General features: G+C 39.7%; 2 protein-coding genes across 2 annotated transcripts in view; one reads left to right on the top strand and one right to left on the bottom strand.

The window, feature by feature from the left end:
- Window positions 1-7,976: 7,976 nt before the first annotated feature.
- Window positions 7,977-18,193, bottom strand: part of LOC140975324 (polygalacturonase-like) — a 41,237-nt gene continuing 31,020 nt past the window's right edge. Inside the window, exons 2-5 of the mRNA XM_073438985.1 lie at window positions 9,645-9,791; window positions 9,230-9,544; window positions 8,427-8,945; window positions 7,977-8,337 (exon numbers count right to left, since the gene is read on the bottom strand). Coding sequence (XP_073295086.1) covers window positions 8,080-8,337; window positions 8,427-8,945; window positions 9,230-9,544; window positions 9,645-9,770 — 1,218 coding nt within the window. The 5' untranslated portion in view covers window positions 9,771-9,791 and the 3' untranslated portion in view covers window positions 7,977-8,079. The remainder of the gene's footprint in view (window positions 8,338-8,426; window positions 8,946-9,229; window positions 9,545-9,644; window positions 9,792-18,193) is intronic.
- On the top strand, window positions 13,239-16,758 carry LOC140974920 (uncharacterized). Its single transcript, XM_073438412.1, has 2 exons — window positions 13,239-14,168; window positions 14,305-16,758. The coding sequence occupies exons 1-2, from the start codon at window positions 13,239-13,241 to the stop codon at window positions 16,756-16,758; spliced, it is 3,384 nt and encodes a 1,127-aa protein (XP_073294513.1).

The raw sequence follows: 18,193 nt of genomic DNA, 5'->3' as shown, positions 1-18,193 counted from the left end.
GCTTCTTCTTCATGCTATGGCTCGGTTGATGGGGGTTTGTGGCTTGACTTGGCTGGGGCTGGACCAGGCTGGGCTAGGGTCATGTGTGGGTCAAAGGAAGAGTCCTAGCCATGCTAGGACTCGAGTTAAGTGGGCTGGGAGGAGTCCTTGCCAACAAGGACTCCTACCCGAGAGAAATTCAAGGGAGGATGCGCAGGGTTCAGGGTCTTGTGCAAGGATCATGGCTCGGTCTGGGGACTTTGGGCTGGGCTAAGGTTAGGTCCTTAGGTCCTAGGAGGGTGCACAAGGGTCTGGTCAGGGGCTGTGGCGGCTTGGTTGGCTGCTGGTTCAAGAATACGTGAGGGAGCCATGGAGACGTGCAGCTGCTGGGTTCCTGAACAAGGTGGCTCGCGCATGGGTTATAGGGGCTAGGTTGGTCTGGGCTTGGTCTAGGCGTGATCGAGGGAAGGTTAGGGACATGTGGGCTTGGTGATGGCTTGGCTGGGAGAGTCCTAGTTGGGTTAGGAGTACTAGACATACAAGGAAGCACACTCACACACACATGCAGAAACATGGGTCGAGTTCCTGCAAGTTTTTGGTCGGGCCAGGGCTGGTTATTTGGGCTAGGCTTGGTCAGTAGGGTCCCAAGGTGCGTTGGCTAGGTTTTGGCTCCAGGTGGATCGGGCGTGACTCGATTAAGTTGAGAGATGGCTCGGTGGGTTTACTATTGTGTCAATTTCGAAAATTAGAGGAGAAAAATTGAATCTATGAGTCCACGGGTGTGGCTCATGACTTGGGAGGGTAGAATAAATAACAAAAATGCTATGTCTAAAGTTTGGGATCAAAATAACGAGTTTTGGATTTATTAGGGATTTAATCGCCGCACGAAACGCTGAATAACGAATTAATTGAAACGCCTAGTTTTAAGCTTTATAAAATTATGAAAAATTATATTTAAGCTAAAATAATTATTAAAAGTCTAAATTTTTAATTTGAGAATTTTATATTAAGGTTGGTTTAATTCGAAGTTAAAACGCATTAATACGTCACATTTAAAGATTAATTTAAAAGTCATCGATTTAAGCTAAATAAAAATATGATAAAATTAATTTAGGCTTAACTAATTATTTGGAACATGTTAGAGTCAATTGAATTAAGAAAAATTCAAAAACGTGAAATTTTACGTCTAGGGGTAAAACGGTCTTTTTACACCTAGAAATTAGTAAACGTCATGACAGTGTTCTGAAAGCTGTTTCATATGCTAATATGATTATTTTCAATGATTATGGATGTTTATGAATTTTTATATGTTAATATGTCAATTTTAAATGTTTATGGAATTTTTATGTTTAAAGATTTTTATGTTAAAATGTTTATTTTAAACGTTTATGATCTAAATATTTATTTTAAACGTTTATGATGTTACAATGTTTATTTTAAAATTTTTATGACTTTTTATGATTTTTATATGTTAAAACGTTTATTTAAAAATGTTTATGAATTATTAAGTTTAAATTGGATATTTAAAAGATATGTTGTATGCTTGGTTTCAAAAATAAAATGATATGTATGTACATAATTTTTATTAAGTGATGATAACATGTTGAAGGATGTGAAGGGATTGTGACTACTACATGTTGGAAATATCGTGAGGGTTATGGTCCCAATGGGAGCCCGACGATCGTGTTTCCTTGGATACGGATACGAATACAAATACAAATATGTTAATACGTTGGCTTAGGCCCAGTTGACCGGTGAGAGTGTCGCTGGTGTCCCCGCCGTCCAGTACTGTGGTTTTTATTGATGGATCCATCGCCCCGATACGATTAAGATACGAGTCACAATCACGATCTGAATTCAACAAACACGAATATGAATATGAATACGAATATGTTAAAATGTTGATATGAATATGTTGAGATGAAAAGGTTTAAGAAAATGTTTTATTTAAAGTTTATGTGTCTTGAAAATGTTTATGAAAATGTTATTTTAAATACAAGTATTTTTCACTGTTATATGTTAACTGTATTACGTATTACTTGTTATCAAGAATATGATGTGTTGAGTCTTTAGACTCACTAGGTGTGTATGATGTAGGTGATATTAATAATTATGATGTTGGAGGACTTGTTGGGTGACTTTGCTGGACTGACGGTGCACATAACCCGAGGACCAGCGCTTCTATTTTCCACATTTAAGTTTAAGATTTTAAGTTAAAAATTTTTACGATATCTTATTTATGCTTTTTGAGAGATTTTGAGAGGTTTAGTATGGGATACACTTTTCAACCCTTATTGTTTTTTTAGGTTTGGTAACACGCTTTACGATTTATTGTTTTGACTATTTTCCTTTGGGATTTCAAGTACTAGTTGGATGTTTTATTTAAAAAAAATGGTACAAAAGTATTTTAGTTATATGTATATGTAGAGGCCGAAAATTTGAGGAAATTTTTTTTTTCTAGTACTTTTTAAGAAAATGAATAAGTAGACGTCTCTAATCAGATGGCGAGATTGGGTACAGTTGCGACACATATAAGAGCCATTGCATTGTAGTCGGAGATTCACCGCTCACCTATGGGTGTGGATATCCTATGTGATCTGATGAAATAATATTGCGTGGAATCTCTGGCCAGAGTATGAAATGTACGTCGGAGAAGAAGTTCTCCAATAGTACATGCGATGTCACTATTATATGTGTCACATAGTTATCGAATTGATATGCAACCCTCGATGAACCAATGGTTGCAGATTCGATCGAGATATATGAGATGAAGGGACCGTACTGTACGCTAATAATAATCGACTGGTTCTTGCAGGCACTATCAGTGATACCTAGGGGATCATGGGGCGATGCTACTAGACGCTCTTACCGTGATCCGATGGGTGCAATCAGAAATGAGTTCTGAGATTCTTGATCAATGTGTTGATGAAAAGAATGGGGCTAACTAGGGTAAGCCCGAATAAAAGAAATTGTCCTGAATCACAAAGAGTTGTGAACTCACGGCTAGCTGTATCCCTGAACCATTGAGGGTCACACAAGCACTGGTTTACTTGTTCCCGTTGAGATAATAAATTCAAGGAGTTGAATTTATAGAAAATGTTGAGATTAATAAATTCAATGAGTTGAATTTATAAGAAATAAGTTTGATATGATCAACCGATAAGCTTATAAATAAAGTTTATGAAAGTTTATAGAAATTTTGAGAGCATGACTGTTAAGACGGTCAACCGAGTACACCTGTCTTATTTAGACATTGGTGATCTCGAAATTAAAGTGTGCATCATAATAACAAATAAGTTGAAATTTTCACATCGATGATGTTGGATCGTCGATCGGGATTATGATGATATTAATATAATGGGAGCATGAATCATGGGCTTGTAAGAGTATAAGCTTATCATGCTAATTTATTAAAGTTCAAATGGGCTTTAATAATTATATTATAATTGAGTTAAAATATAATAAATTAAGTTTTTATAAAACATGGTATTGAATTATGTAATATGAAAATATTTATGGTACCATAATTTTAAAAACTTGCACACAAAGCAAAATAATATTGATGCATAATATTCTCAATAATTATGTATTGATTCGAGATTTACCATGAATGGAATGCAATAAGAATCTTTCATTAACTTAATTAATTAGATTAATTAAGTAAAAGGAAAATTAGTATTAAAATAAGATTTTATTATTCTTATTGCACATGGCATGCATTCAAAAAAGGGGTTTTCGATTATTTGGCATGCAAAATATTTTAGAATCTTTAATTGCCTTAATTGATTAGATTAATTAAGTAAATTAAAGATTAGAAATATAATATAAGGATTTTGATTCTTAATGGGAGATAAGGCATCCGAAATTATTAATTCTGCTTAACAAAAATTTCGGCTCTTCCAATTTTGAGAGGTGCTGCTCTCGAAAGATTCTTCTTTCTTTTGCAAGAAGTTTTCGGCAATTCTAATTAATGGAATTGAATCGATTTCTTCTTTGTGTTCTATCTCTACGTAAAAGTTCTTCCAAATTTCTAGTGCAATTTAGAAGAGGAACAAATATTCCAGTCGTGGACCGGATTAGGAGATCGAAGAATGTTCGTAGGGATTTACAACAAGAGCTACGTCCGCTAATCTTGGAGTAGTTGAAGCCAAGTGATGATTTCACTAAAGGTATATTTGCCCAACGTCCTATGAATGTTTTGATTTTGAAAACCATACGAACGCCCAATCAAATATATTTTGATTGTCAAAATAAAATAAAAAATTTTAAAACTTCCGCTGCGTTTGGGCACGAGAGAAAACCGAGATCCAACATGGGCGTGGTCTAGGGAAGGTTAGGATCGTGCGGGGTCAAGTGGTTGAGGGCTGGGAGAAGTCCTAGACTAGTTAGGAGTCCTATTGTTCATGGGAGTCTCACGCACAAATCATGCAGAAATGGGGTCACTTTCCAAGTGAGTTTGAGCGAGTCCGGGCTAGGTTCAGGGGCTTGGGCTAGGTCAGGAGGGTTCCTAGATGGGTTGGTTCGGGTTTGGATAGAGGTGGCTCGGGTGTGGCTCGAGTAAATTAGGAGAAGGCTCGGTGTGTTGATAAGGTGTCAAAAACAAAAATAAAAAGACTAAAATTGAATCCATGTGTCCACGGGTATGGATCATGACATGGAAGGGTAGAATAAACAATAAAAATACTATGTTTAAAATTTAGGATCAAAATAACGCGTTTTGGTTTTATCCAGGATTTAATTGCCGCACGAATCGTTAATTAAAGAATTAATTGAAACGCCTAGTTTTAAGTGGAATAAAAGTATGAAAAATTTTATTTAAGCTTAAATAATTATTATATGGCTAAGTTTTTAATTGGGGATTTTATATTAAGTTTTGGTTTAATTCGGGATTAAAACGCAGTAATATGTTATAGTTAAAGATTAATTTTAAAGTCATCGGTTTAAGCCAAAAAAATATGGGAAAATTAATGTAAGCTTAAATAATTATTTGAGATATGTTAGAGTCGATGAAATTAAGGAAATGTCAAAAACATGAAATTTTACATCCAGTGGTAAAACGGTCATTTTGCACCTAAAAAATTAGTAAACGTAATGGCAGTGCTCTGAATACTGTTTTATGCGCTAATATGATTGTTTTCAATGGTTATGGATGTTTATGAAATTTTATATGTTAAAATGATTATTTTAAATGTTTATGATTTAATATATCAAAAGGTTTATTTTAAATGTTTATGATTTATTTTTCAAAATGTTATTTTTACGTATAAGTATTTTTCACTGTTGATGAAGATGCATAAACTTTAAATAAAAACATTTTCATAAACTTTTTATAAATATTTTCATAATGATGCATCAATTTTAAACATAAACATTTCAAAAGCTTTTCATAAACCTTTTCGTAAACCTTTCCATGAACATTTTCTTAAACCTTTTCGTAAACATTTTCGTATCATCCTCAACATATTCATATGAACATGCATAACATAAACCTCAACATTTTTCTTTTTTTTCTCATTTCATAACATAAATCTTTTCATCATGAGCATAAACATTTTTTTCCTTTTTTATTGAATTCAGATCGTTAATTGTGACTTTCCTCATGCTCAAAAAGTTGATGGATCCATCTACATGTAACCACAGTACTGGGCGGAAGGGACATCAGCGACAATCTCTCGTCAACTAAGCCTTGGCCTATCCTCATCAACTCAAGAATTTATTGGCTCAAGTGTAATAAACAATCTTTATTTTAATATAATTTAACTTTTTTTGGTTTCACTTTACTTTATCTGTATACCCATGCAATCAGCATAGATTAAGTCCTTGATTATACTTTAATGCAAATGAATCGTAATTCGATCTTGAAACTCATTTGTAAACACTGCATATTCTAAATTCGTTCCTAGTCGATTCAGCTACCTAAAATAACGATAAAGGCCGCTTGAGCTTGAGACTAGCATCTGTGATGTTGTGTACCGCGTTTCATGGTAAGGACATAGAGATGTCCAATTATGCAGATGGGTAATCATACGATGATTGTATCGAACAACCCTCCCTCGAACATTCCAAGTGGTTATCATTCATCGAGGGAAAATGTCTGTGGTTGTGATTGTACATGATTAGTCCTTACAACCCGAGGCAACACTGAGGCTCTACATACTAGGGTTGTGCTTTGATTCATTTACCGACTCCGCGAGGGTCACAAGGTGACGAGGTTGGGTGTAATTGCGAAATGTGTAGGAGCCAGTGCATTGTAGTCTGGAATTCACTGTTCACGTATGGGTGTTGATATCCTATGTGATCTAACGAAATAATAGTGCATGAAATCTCTGGCCAGAGTGTGAGATAACATTAGGGAAAGAGTTCTCTAGTTGTACATGCGATGACACTATGAATATTTCATGATTGTATCACATAGCTATCAAATTAATATGCAACCCTCGATAAACCAATGGTTGAAGATTCGATCGGGATATATGAGATGAAGGGACCGTATTGTACGTTAATCATAACCAATTGGTTCTTACAGACACTATTAGTGATACTTAGGGAATCATGGGACGATTCTACTAGACGTTCTTACCATGATTGGATGGGTTTAATTAAAAAAAAATAGTTTCTGACATTCTCATGATAAAATATTGGTGCATGGAATGTGGGAAAATTAAGGTAAGCCTGAATGAAGAAAATTGTCCTGAATCACAGAGAGTTGTGAACCCATGGATAGCTGTATCCATGAATTATTGAGGGTCACACAAGCACTGGTTTACTTGTTCCTTGTGCGATAATAAATTCAATGAGTTGAATTTATAAGAAATAAGTTTTATATGAATAATCGATAAGATTATAAATAAATTTTATAAAAGCTTATAGAAATTTTGAGAACATGACTGCTAAAACAGTAAGAAGGTTTACACCTGCCTTATTTAGAAAGTGGTGATCTCGAAATTTAAAGGTGCATCATAATAACAAATAAATTGAATTTGTCACATCAATGATGTTTGATCGTCGATCAGAATTATGATGATATTAATATAACAGGAGCATAGATCATGGGCTTGTTAGAGTATAAGCTCATCATGCTAATTTATTAAAGTTCAATAGACTTTAAAAATAAAAATATATTTTAATAGAATTAAAATATATCTTATTAACTTTTTATTAAATATGATATTGATTTATGTAATATGGAAATATTCATGATACCATAATTTTAAAAATTTGCACACAAAGAAAAATAATATTGGTGCATGATATTATAAGAAATATATGCATTATTCGAGATTGACCATGATATGGGATGCATTTTTTTTAGAATCTTTAATTAACTTAATTAATCTAATTAATTAAGTAAAGAAATGATAAGAAAATAATAATAAGAATTTGATTCTTATTTAAGTAACATGCATCCGAGAGTTTTATTAATAAATATACATTGGCTCTTCCCAATTCATACAGCAGCTCTCGAAATCCCTTTTTCAAAGCAAGAAAATTTGGTCACTCCAAGTTTGAGAATTGTGCCGGTTTTTAATGTTCTATCTCTACGCAAAATATCTTCTATTTTTCTAGTGCAATTTAGAAGAGGAATAAATATTCCAGTCGTGGATCGGATTAGTAGATCGAAGAACGTTCGTAGATATTTATAACTAGAGCTACGTCCGCTAATACTAGAGTAGTTGGAGTTAAGTGAAAATTTCATAAAAGTAAAATTTTCTAACTCCCCATGAATGTTTATTGAATTTAAACTATACGAGTGTCCAAAGAAAATTTTGAATGTCAAAATAAAATTTAAAACTTTCGCTACGTTTTTTTCGAAGAAAAACGGTGTCCCAGGAATAAGTATATTGAGAATGTGAGGGAGTGACTAAAACTGTAAGAATGGTGGTTCGGCAAAACAAAAAACCGATAATATAAGGTTTCGTTACAAATCGAGAAGTTTCTGATCAGTATTACAAAATACATAAAGTTACGAGAAAAAAATATGCCATATGAAACATATAAATATATTGCTGACAATCCTAAAATCTGTGTCCAAAAATTTTTTTGAAACTAAAAATACACAGAAAAAGGTTGTCGCCTTATTCTTGTGCTGTGAGAAAATAATTAAGCAGATTGCGTAGCAGCAGCAGAAGCAGGGACACACAAGGGTGGATTCTGTTTGCCGGTCAAGCTAGGCTTTATGTTGCTACACTTTGTGGTGATAGGGCCGAGTCTTCCGTCATATGTAAGATCGATGTTACCCACCTGAACATTTTCACAAGGCTTATTCCTGCTGCAGATAAGTGTCACCGCGACAGGATCATTTGTCGTGCCCCTGATTTTGTCGATTTTTACGTTGCTGATCTTAACGAGGGATGGGGTCTGTATATAATCAATGAAAGAAAAAGTGAATTTTAGCGTGATGCGCATTTTATAAATAAGTTGGCAATGGCATGAGATGAATTACGTACGTCGAGTTTGCACAGGTTGTGTGGGCAATATTCTTGATCTATGACAATCGGGTACGTAACGTTAGTCATGATAAGATCTTCGAATTGTAGATTGGTGACCTGCAACGTGGCAGGAGCCGATGGCCAAGTTTTGATCCTAACCCCGTTCTGTGTGCCGATGAAGGTGCAGTTCTTGACGTAGATCCCCACAACATCCTTCTCTGTTGTGAACTTGCCCAAGCTTCCGACGCTGATCCCATGACCGGGCCCACAGATCACGTTTTGGATGTGGACTTGCTCCGTTCCATCACCCATTGATACACAATCGTCTCCGGTTTTTATAACTGAATCGGTGACGTTCACCAGTTTGGAACGTGCTATATGGATGCCGTCGGTATTTGGGCTGTCTCCGGGTGCAGAAATCGTGAAGCGGAGGAACGTGACGTTGTAGCAGCCTATCACGTTTACGTGGAAGTTCTTGCTGTCCTTGGTGGTCACGTCGCGGATGGTTGAGTTGGTGATGAAGTTGAAGCTCAAGTTCTGTATGCATGCAGAAAAACTTGTTGAACAATGTATCGTCTCTTTGGTTTTTCTAAGCCCTAAAGACACTGAATAACAGCCATCATTACCGGGATAGTAATTTTTTATCCTGTTTCTATCATTAGGTGTGATGCGTCAATAGAGTGTCTCAGCTTACGAACTATAGATGTTTTTTTATCATTAACAAATAAGTGGGACGCATGGACTCTACCATAAAAGTCCACATCTAATACTCTTTTCAAATGAAATGCGGGTGATTTAAGACCTGGCACGAGCCATCTCACCAATGGAAGTTTGACGCAGTTTTGGTTCTTGTGACAGTCATTCCTCTTCCAGGCTTCATGTCCTTGGCCGTCAAAGACTCCGCCGCCTGAAAGAGTGAAATTATCGAGATAATTGATGGTCACCCACTCCCCTTGTTTGTTAGGCATTTGAGTTGGATCCAAAGGAGCTTTCAAAATGCCTTCGACCTTAAGCTCAATAGAAGCCTTATTAGGTCCAACCAATTTTGCTTGCTTCAAAGACCATGTCCCTTTTGGAATCCAAACTGTGCTTGGAGTTGGTGATGCACATGCTTCCTTCCAAGCAGCCAATAAAGCCTGCATTAAAATCAATTTTTTTATGTCCTCTTTATCACCAATTCGTTCATTTTTTTAAACAAATTTAGTATCTATAGCGATCCGAAATTTTTGTATATACCTGACTTATATCTTCATTCGCTTTCGCACCAAACGTCCTCACGTCGAATACTTTCGTCTGTGCGTTGGCAATGCATGCCAAGAATGGCAAAAAGAAGAAAACTTTGCAAATGAATGTTGGAGCCATTTAGTTTTTTGTTTTTCCCTGCTTTTTTTTTGTACAAATATGTCTTTCCTAGAATAGTAAGCAAATTTATAATTATATTGAGGTAAAGTTGAGAGCCACAAAACATGCCCTACCATTCATGTAATCTGTGTTTTTAGGATTCTGAGAATATTTATTGGTCGGACATATTTTATATTTGGTCTTGTTTAAGTTATCCACCAAGAAAATATTGATGGGCTCAAGTTCCATGAATTAGGCTATATATGGTTAAAAATTTTGTGGTGCCAAGTTTTCTTGTTGTTAAAGAACTATGTTAGAAGTGATATTATGGATATTAACATAATAATCATGTTAGAATAGAAGTCCTATAGGCCAATGGTTGGATAATTAATTTATTGACTCACTTATAATTAACAGTTTTTATTTTAATATAATTTACGTATATGGTCTCATTTTACTTTATCTGTATACAATGCAATTGACATATATAAATAACTTGATATACTTTAATACAAATGAATCGTATTTCGATTTTGAAACTCATTTGTAAACACTGTATATTCTAAATTCGTTCCTAGTCGATTAAACCGTTTAAAAACAAGGATAAATAACGCTTGAGTTTGATACTAGCATCTGTGATGTTGGACACCGTGTTTCATGGTAATGGCATAGAGATGTCAAATCATGCATGTAACGCCCGAAAGCTCGAAAACACTAACCACATGCATTCATGAAAATTAATTAGAAATATATTTAAATAAATGGTATAAAGGTATGTTAATTATTGGTATGATTTAATGAATATTTAACCAAATATTATGAAAGTGAACTTTCTACAGTCAAATACGCGATGTACAGCCAAGGCGAGAGAACCGGGGACGTTTTTGATGAATTAGACTCACTAGGTTTTAATGGTTGCAGGTGATGATAATGTTGAGTCGTGAGTTGCGGATTATTGATCGAGCAAAACTTGCACTGTGAAATCCTCAATAAAATATGGTTTTGTATGCTCGAAAATTAATCGCAAGTGCACGATGTGAAGTAATAGTATGATGTACTAGAGTACGAGTATCGTTCCACTGAAAACTGTATTTGACAATTATTATTTTCAGTTATCAAATCTCTAGCAACGAAATTTGAATGGTTGTTTATTACTACTATGCTCAAATTAAAATGCAAATAAAAAGGTTCAAGAATTAAATAACGAGATATAATATCTACAATGGTTAATTAAAATTCAATTGAGAAATGAATTTGTTGGGAATTTCAGTTCACCTACCTCTCGTTCATTAATTAATTCGTTCGATAGTGATTTACACTTCCGAAAGGATTTCCTATTCAAATGAACACACCCTCTCGAGCTATGCCAAACTAATTCTACTCAGTGAAGTAATTAAATGTCTTTAATTATTTATCAAGAGTGAATCGCATATCGATCTATGAAATCACCTACTTTTTGCCCTACTGGACTATAACTATCGGCGCTTATCCAATTTCATATGTCTATTTAAATTGTAGATCCACAGATTATGCTACTCATTCCTATCACAAGCTATTCTCTCGAACTCACTCACAATATAAGACTATTATTAAAATTAGCTATACTTTAATAATTATAATGAAAATAGTAGCATAATCAAGAATAAATCAACATCAACATGTGAATTAATCAAATCAAAGTTCGGGGTAGGATCCCCTTAAATCCCAACAAATATTGTCATTTAGCTACTCGAATTCATAGTAAAAATAAACACAACAATGTTTAAAGGATAAAAACTAAATTAGAAATACTAGATTTGACGAAAAACGCGAAGAACGATGCCCGGAACTCTTCGAATCTTCAACTCCAAGCAATTTCTCCTTTTCTCCTCCTCCTTGGCTGCTGAATGATGTATGAAAATCTTCCAAAAACGTCCCATCTATCAGCCTCCTTTCAAAATTTAGGAAAAAATATCGGCAGCAAATCTTTCCAAAAATAACACCCGCCTGGACGAATGGCTTGCGCAGATCTTGTTTTAAATATTCATTCGACTCGCTCAGGAGGACATAAGTTTCCGCCCGGACGGATGACTGTCGCAAAAAATCTTTTAATCACACCTTGCAGGCGCCCGGGTGGACATAAATATGCGCCCGGACGGATGACTCTCGAATTTCTTCAGTTTATTCACGAATTTCCTGCATTTTCACACACGAGACACATGAGCAACAATAAAACATAATATAGCCAAAATGTCACAAAATGCATGCAACCTAAACGATATATGCAACACAATAAGCTATCACATAATATGAAAAACACGTAAAATCCACCTATATTAACCCCCCAATACTAACCTTTTGCTCACCCTCGAGCAAAACAGGTGACACGACCAAACGGGACATGACACAAAGTAGCTCGACAGTGAATTCATAGTCATCAATTAGCCTCAGCGAAACTCAACATGTTCCCTTGTCGATCAATGTAAAAGCACAAATCTTTGCACTTTCCTTGGTCTAGACATTGTCTCCAATAAAACCTGAATGTGCATGTGTGTGTCGTTAGTCCTAGCATCATAAATTACAGAGTGATCCATTCTCAACCATTGTCAAAGATTTAAATCAGCCTGCTAGTATAAATCTTACTCTCCTCTATTCCCCTGCACTCAGTAATCACCAGCAGCGCCTTTTTTTTTTTTTTAAATCTGATTGAATTGGAATATAGTAATAAAAGGACTATGTTAGAACCTTTCATTTCAGATTCAAATCCATGTGATACCCCATGGATGAGCCCATCAAGATCCGGCCCAAACTCCCGGCCCATATCTAGGGCCCACAGGTGAAGGGCCCATGACGAGCCCAGGCATCCCCCTATAAATACCAGGTTTGAGCGCTCAGTTGAATTATTCAATATATTGTTTTCAGCAGTGCCCTTAGCTGCTCCCCCATATATCCTCAGTCTCTGACTTGAGCGTCGGAGGGGCTACGCCAGGACACCCTCCTGGCCCCCTTCTAACGGTCTTATTTGTGATTTCAGGCTCAGGACAATTTCAAACCTGCGTCTGGATTAGTGACCCTCGCCGGAATCGGACCCTAAATTTACCGTGAGTATCAGTTGGCGCCGTCTGTGGGAAAACTTGAGTTGAGACGTAGAGATGGTAGGCAGGAAAGGAAGTAGAAGGGCTACCTCAGCATCATCGCGTCCTCAGAGGGGACCCGAACAGTCTAATGTTGAGACAAGACATGAACAACCTCGTCAAGAGACAAGAACCGAGCAGCCCCTTCACGAGACAAGGGTCGAGCAAACCCGTCCCAATGAGAACGTGGGGAACTTGACCCTAGAGCAGTTGGGCCAATTTATCACCCGGACAGTGGATGAGGCCATGAAAAGGAATCAAGAGTCTATGTTTGTAGAGGAGCAGGCCGCCCGTCAGGAACGTGAGGAAAATGTTGAAATCCACCAGAGCAGGGTGGAGGAGACGCAACCCCTCCCAACTGGGGAGATTTAGTGAGATGGGGGAGATGTGGAAGGAGATACGGAGGTTGAGGGAGCAGGTAGGAAGCAGAGCGCCGGTACCCAAGAGAGGAAGCCCTTTTTCACTAGCCATCTTGGAGGAAGGGCTTCCTCTGAATTTCCGACAATCTAACATTGGTGAGTATGACGGACATACTGACCCTGAGGAACACTTGGGGAGATTTGAAAATGCAGCTTTGTTGCACCAATATTCAGATGGAGTTAGGTGCAGGGTGTTTCTGGGCACGTTGGTGAGGTCAGCCCAGCAGTGGTTTAACACCCTGCAGCCCAACTCCATACGTTCTTTTGAGGACTTTTCAGCTGCATTCTTGCACCGATTTGCTAGCAGTAAGAGGCACCAAAAAAATTATTTGAGCCTGTTCGTGATGAAACAACAGGAGTCTGAGACTTTGCGAGAATTTGTCCATCGTTTTAACAATGCAGCGCTGGAGATACCATCAGCTACCCCGGACATCATGATAAGTGCCTTCACCCAAGGCTTGAGAGGAGGGGAGTTTTTTAAATCACTGGTCAAGAAACCTCCGTCGACCTATGATGACTTGCTGGCTCGGGCGGAAAAGTATGTAAATCTAGAGGATGCCCAACGGTATAGAAGGATGGAGCAGCGGCCCGGGGGAAGTAGGATGGAGGGGGGAGAGAGAGGAGGTAGGAAGAGAGGTTCAGGGGAGAAGGAGGAGGACAGAAATAGAAGTAGAGGACAATTCTCATCACATGTTCCTCTAAACAGGAATCGCGATAAGGTAATGGAGGTGAGGGAGCCAGAGGGAAGGTGGGAGAAGTCGCAGAGAGCGGAGGGCGGTGTTAGGATGCCTCCGGCGGACAAACGAGAGGCATCCTCATCCGGGGACCGACCGAAGCCTCGCCCATCTCCTAGGCGAGGTCGAGGTCCTCCTTGGATCAACCAGAGGGTCGGAGAGCCGAGAAGAGAAGGGCGGGGTCAAGATGTTCCTCGGGAACCTGTCGAGCCGAGGAGGAGAGCAGATGAAGATAACCACCCCACGAGAGGAATGATTCACATGATCTCGGGGGGTGCTACTGATGGAGACTCTGGGCGAGCTCGGAAAGCACACGGGAGGAGGTTGGAGAATTTTGAGATATCCAGGGGTGCAGACTTACCCCAAGATCCTGTCATCAGCTTCGGGCCGGAAGACCTTAAAAGGTATCGTTGCTCCTCATAACGATGCCTTGGTGGTGACAGCCACTATTGCCAACTACGATGTGGCAAGGATCTTCATTGATAATGGGAGCTCTGTAAATATATTGTTCAAGAGCACGTTGGATCAGATGAAGGTGGAAGGGTTCGAGTTTGATTCGGTCTCCACTCCTCTGTATGGGTTCGCGGGACATGCCATTCCGCCGCTGGGTCAAATTACTCTTCCCCTATCTTTGGGGCGCGACCCTCGACGGGTAACAAAGATGATAACCTTTACAGTGGTGGATACCCCCTCATCATATAATGGAATCCTGGGGCGGCTAGCCTTAAAGGATTTCAGAGCCGTAGCCTCCACGTATCATCAGAAGTTGAAGTTTCCTGTGGGGAAGGAAGTGGGAGTCTTGTGCGGGGACCAGAAGGTCGCGCGTCGGTGTTATGAAGGGACGGTGAAGAAGGAGGGGAAGAGGGCGCGGGTGGAAGTTAATATGATTAGAAGGGGGAGGAGTGGGTTGCCCGTAGCAAGGAAGGAGGTTTGGGAGGTTATGGAGGAAGAACCGAAGGTCATAGTGCTGGGACCCGAAAAGAAAATGCTCAGAATAGCCCGTGACCTTGACCTAAGGGTTAGGGAGGAACTCATTGCTTTCTTACAGACCAATCTCAGCGTGTTCGCTTGGTCAGCTCAAGAGCTCACTGGGATGGCCCCGGATGTGGCGGAGCATCGGTTGAACATCTTGCCGAATGCTCGCCCAGTAAAACAGAAGAAAAGACATTTCGGGCCTGAGAAAGATAAAGTTATACAGAAAGAGGTCGGTGAATTGCTTGAGGCTGGGCACATTCGAGAAGTGCAATTCCCTACTTGGCTATCGAATGTTGTCCTAGTCCCGAAGAGTTCAGGGAAGTGGAGGATGTGTGTGGACTTCAGAGATCTCAACAAGGCATGTCCTAAAGATTGTTATCCTTTGCCTCGGATAGATCAGTTGGTGGACTCCACAGCTGGACATCAGTATTTGTGCATGCTGGACGCTTATCAAGGGTACCATCAAATCCCTTTGGCTGTGGAGGATCAAGATAAAGTGAGTTTCATCACCTCTGAAGGAACTTTCTGTTACGTGGTCATGCCCTTTGGACTCAAAAATGCCGGAGCCACGTATCAGCGATTGATGGATAGAGTCTTTTCTGAACAGGTGGGAAGGAATGTCGAAGTGTATGTGGACGACATCATGGTAAAGTCTAAGGATTCAACCCAGCTCATACCTGACTTAGTGGAGACCTTTTCCACCCTCAGGTCCTATAGGCTGAAGTTGAATCCTCAGAAGTGTATTTTTGGGGTGAGGAGCGGGAAGTTCCTGGGTTATATGGTGACAGAAAGGGGGATCGAGGCCAACCCCGAGAAAGTTCAAGCTATCCAAGATATGGTCTCTCCCCAGGGACCCAAAGATGTTCAGCAGCTGACAGGTAGGATTGCTGCGCTGGCACGCTTTATCTCGAGGTCCGCCCACCGAAGCTTACCATTCTTTCGGACCTTGCGTAAAGCGAGAAAATTTGAGTGGGGTCCGGAGTGCGAGAAGGCTTTCACAGAATTGAAGGAGTACCTTGCCGAGCTTCCTGTCCTGGCCAAACCGGTGGTGGGTGAGCCTTTGTGGGTATATTTATCTGCCACTGAAGGGGCTGTAAGCTCAGTCCTTGTTAAGCTAGATGGGTCAGTTCAGCAGCCGGTGTACTATGTTTCGCATGCACTCAAAGGGGCAGAGATCCGATACTCGGGGTTGGAAAAATTGGCTTTGGCTTTGGTAGTGACAGCAAGACGCTTGAGGCCCTACTTTCTATCTCATCCGATTGTGGTGCTCACTAACAGTCCATTGGGCAGAATCCTAACCCATTCGGATATGTCTGGCCGTTTGATCAAGTGGACTACTGAGCTAGGAGAGTATGATATCCAGTATGAGCCAAGAACATCTATCAAAGTACAAGCCTTAGCCGATTTTCTGGCTGAGACCGTGCATCAAGAAGATGAGGACCCTTGGAAAGTATATGTGGATGGTTCCTCTTCGAAGGAGGGAAGCGGGGTGGGGGTGGTACTGATTTCACCAGCTGGGGAGGAGGTGAAATTAGCGGTTAGGTTGGATTTTGGAGCATCCAACAATGAGGCAGAATATGAGGCTGTGTTGGCAGGACTTCGAGCAGCCATGAATGTGGGAGCTACCCGGGTACTTATTTTTTTTTACTCTCAGCTGGTGGCACAACAGATGAAGGGAGCGTATGCCGTGAAAGATGAGAAACTTATTGAGTATGCTCGAGAAGTGGACAGGGTCAGAGAGAAGTTCACAGAGATTACATTTGAATAGATTCCCCGGAAAGAAAATGAAAAGGCAGACACTCTGGCCAAAATGGCTGGGACAATGGGAAGTTGGAAGAATAGAGATGTGGTCTTTCAGGTCGAACTCACGCCTCACATGAGTTCACCTGCAGTTGAGCAAGAGGAAGAGGATTGGAGAACCGCTATAACTGATTACTTGAAGGAGGGAAAGCTTCCTGATGACCCTCGCGAGGCTCGTAAGTTGAAGACGAAATGTTCACGTTATGTGATAGTCGGAGAAGTGTTGTTTAGAACGTCTTTTGCAGGGCCGCTTCTTCGGTGTTTGAGTTATCAAGAGGCTGATTATGTGCTCCGAGAAGTTCACGAGGGATGTTGTGGAAATCATCTAGGGGCTTATGCATTGGCGAGGAAAGTGCTGCTCGCCGGTTATTCTTGGCCCTCAGTGCTGCATGATGCTCAAGAGTTAGTGATGTCTTGTGATAGTTGTCAACGTCATGCCCGGTTGCAGCACCGACCGGTCGCGATGATGAAGGCTGTCACGGCCGCTTGTCCTTTTGACCAGTGGGGAATGGATATTGTGGGACCTTTTCCTATAGCTCCTGCTCAGAAGAAATTCCTTTTGGTAGCAGTTGACTATTTCTCAAAATGGGTGGAAGCAGAGCCTTTGGCCAAAATCACTGAGAATGACGTCCTGAAGTTCCTGTGGAAGAGTATAGTATGCAGATACGGGGTACCTAGGAGACTGATATCCGATAATGGGAGACAGTTCCAAGGGGCCAAGATCCAAGCTTGGTGTAAAGAGATGAAGATCCAACAAGTCTTTACCTCTGTAGCTTACCCGCAGAGTAATGGTCAGGTGGAGGTGATTAATCGGACGCTGGTGCAGGGTCTAAAGGTTCGACTTGGCAGAGCTAAGGGTAATTGGGTGGATGAGCTACCAAGTGTCCTATGGGCATACCGAACCACTCCGAGAGAAGGAACCAAAGAAACTCCTTTCAGTTTGGTCTACGGTAATGAGGCAGTGCTCCCGGCTGAGATTGGGTTGGAATCGGCAAGAGTAGTGTTTTATGACGAGGACAATGATGCGAGACGCGCTACTGACCTTGATCTTTTGGAAGAAAAGAGAGAGGCTGCCAGCATTCACATGCAAGCTTATAAGAACCGCATTGCACAGTCTTATAATCGAAGAGTCATTCAGAGAAACTTTCAGGTAGGTGACTTGGTTCTGAGGAAGGTGCAAGAGGAGCAGAGAGGAAAGTTGGACCCAAAATGGGAGGGCCCCTTCAAAGTGATCGAGAGGCTGAGCTCTGGAGCCTATTACTTGGAGGATGTGCAAGGCAAGGCTTTGAAGAGGCCTTGGAACTCTTATCACCTTAGGAAATATTATTCTTGATTCCATCATTGATGTATTTTATTTTCTGAATTTCTTTATGTAATCCGTTGGAATTCAATAAAATCAAGTT

The sequence above is a fragment of the Primulina huaijiensis genome, chromosome 4 (assembly GCF_012295235.1).
Source record: "Primulina huaijiensis isolate GDHJ02 chromosome 4, ASM1229523v2, whole genome shotgun sequence".
NCBI classification, from domain to species: Eukaryota; Viridiplantae; Streptophyta; class Magnoliopsida; order Lamiales; family Gesneriaceae; genus Primulina; species Primulina huaijiensis.
The sequence above is the reverse complement of the archived record's forward strand: the minus strand, read 5'-3'. Positions and strand labels throughout refer to the sequence as shown.

Excerpts from the sequence above, each read along its gene's own strand:
- LOC140974920 (XM_073438412.1), top strand. The coding sequence starts at position 13,239 with ATGGGGGAGATGTGGAAGGAGATACGGAGGTTGAGGGAGCAGGTAGGA. Across the intron at positions 14,169-14,304 it reads CTCCTTGGATCAACCAGAGG|ACTCTGGGCGAGCTCGGAAA; the intron begins GTCGGAGAGCCG and ends CTACTGATGGAG.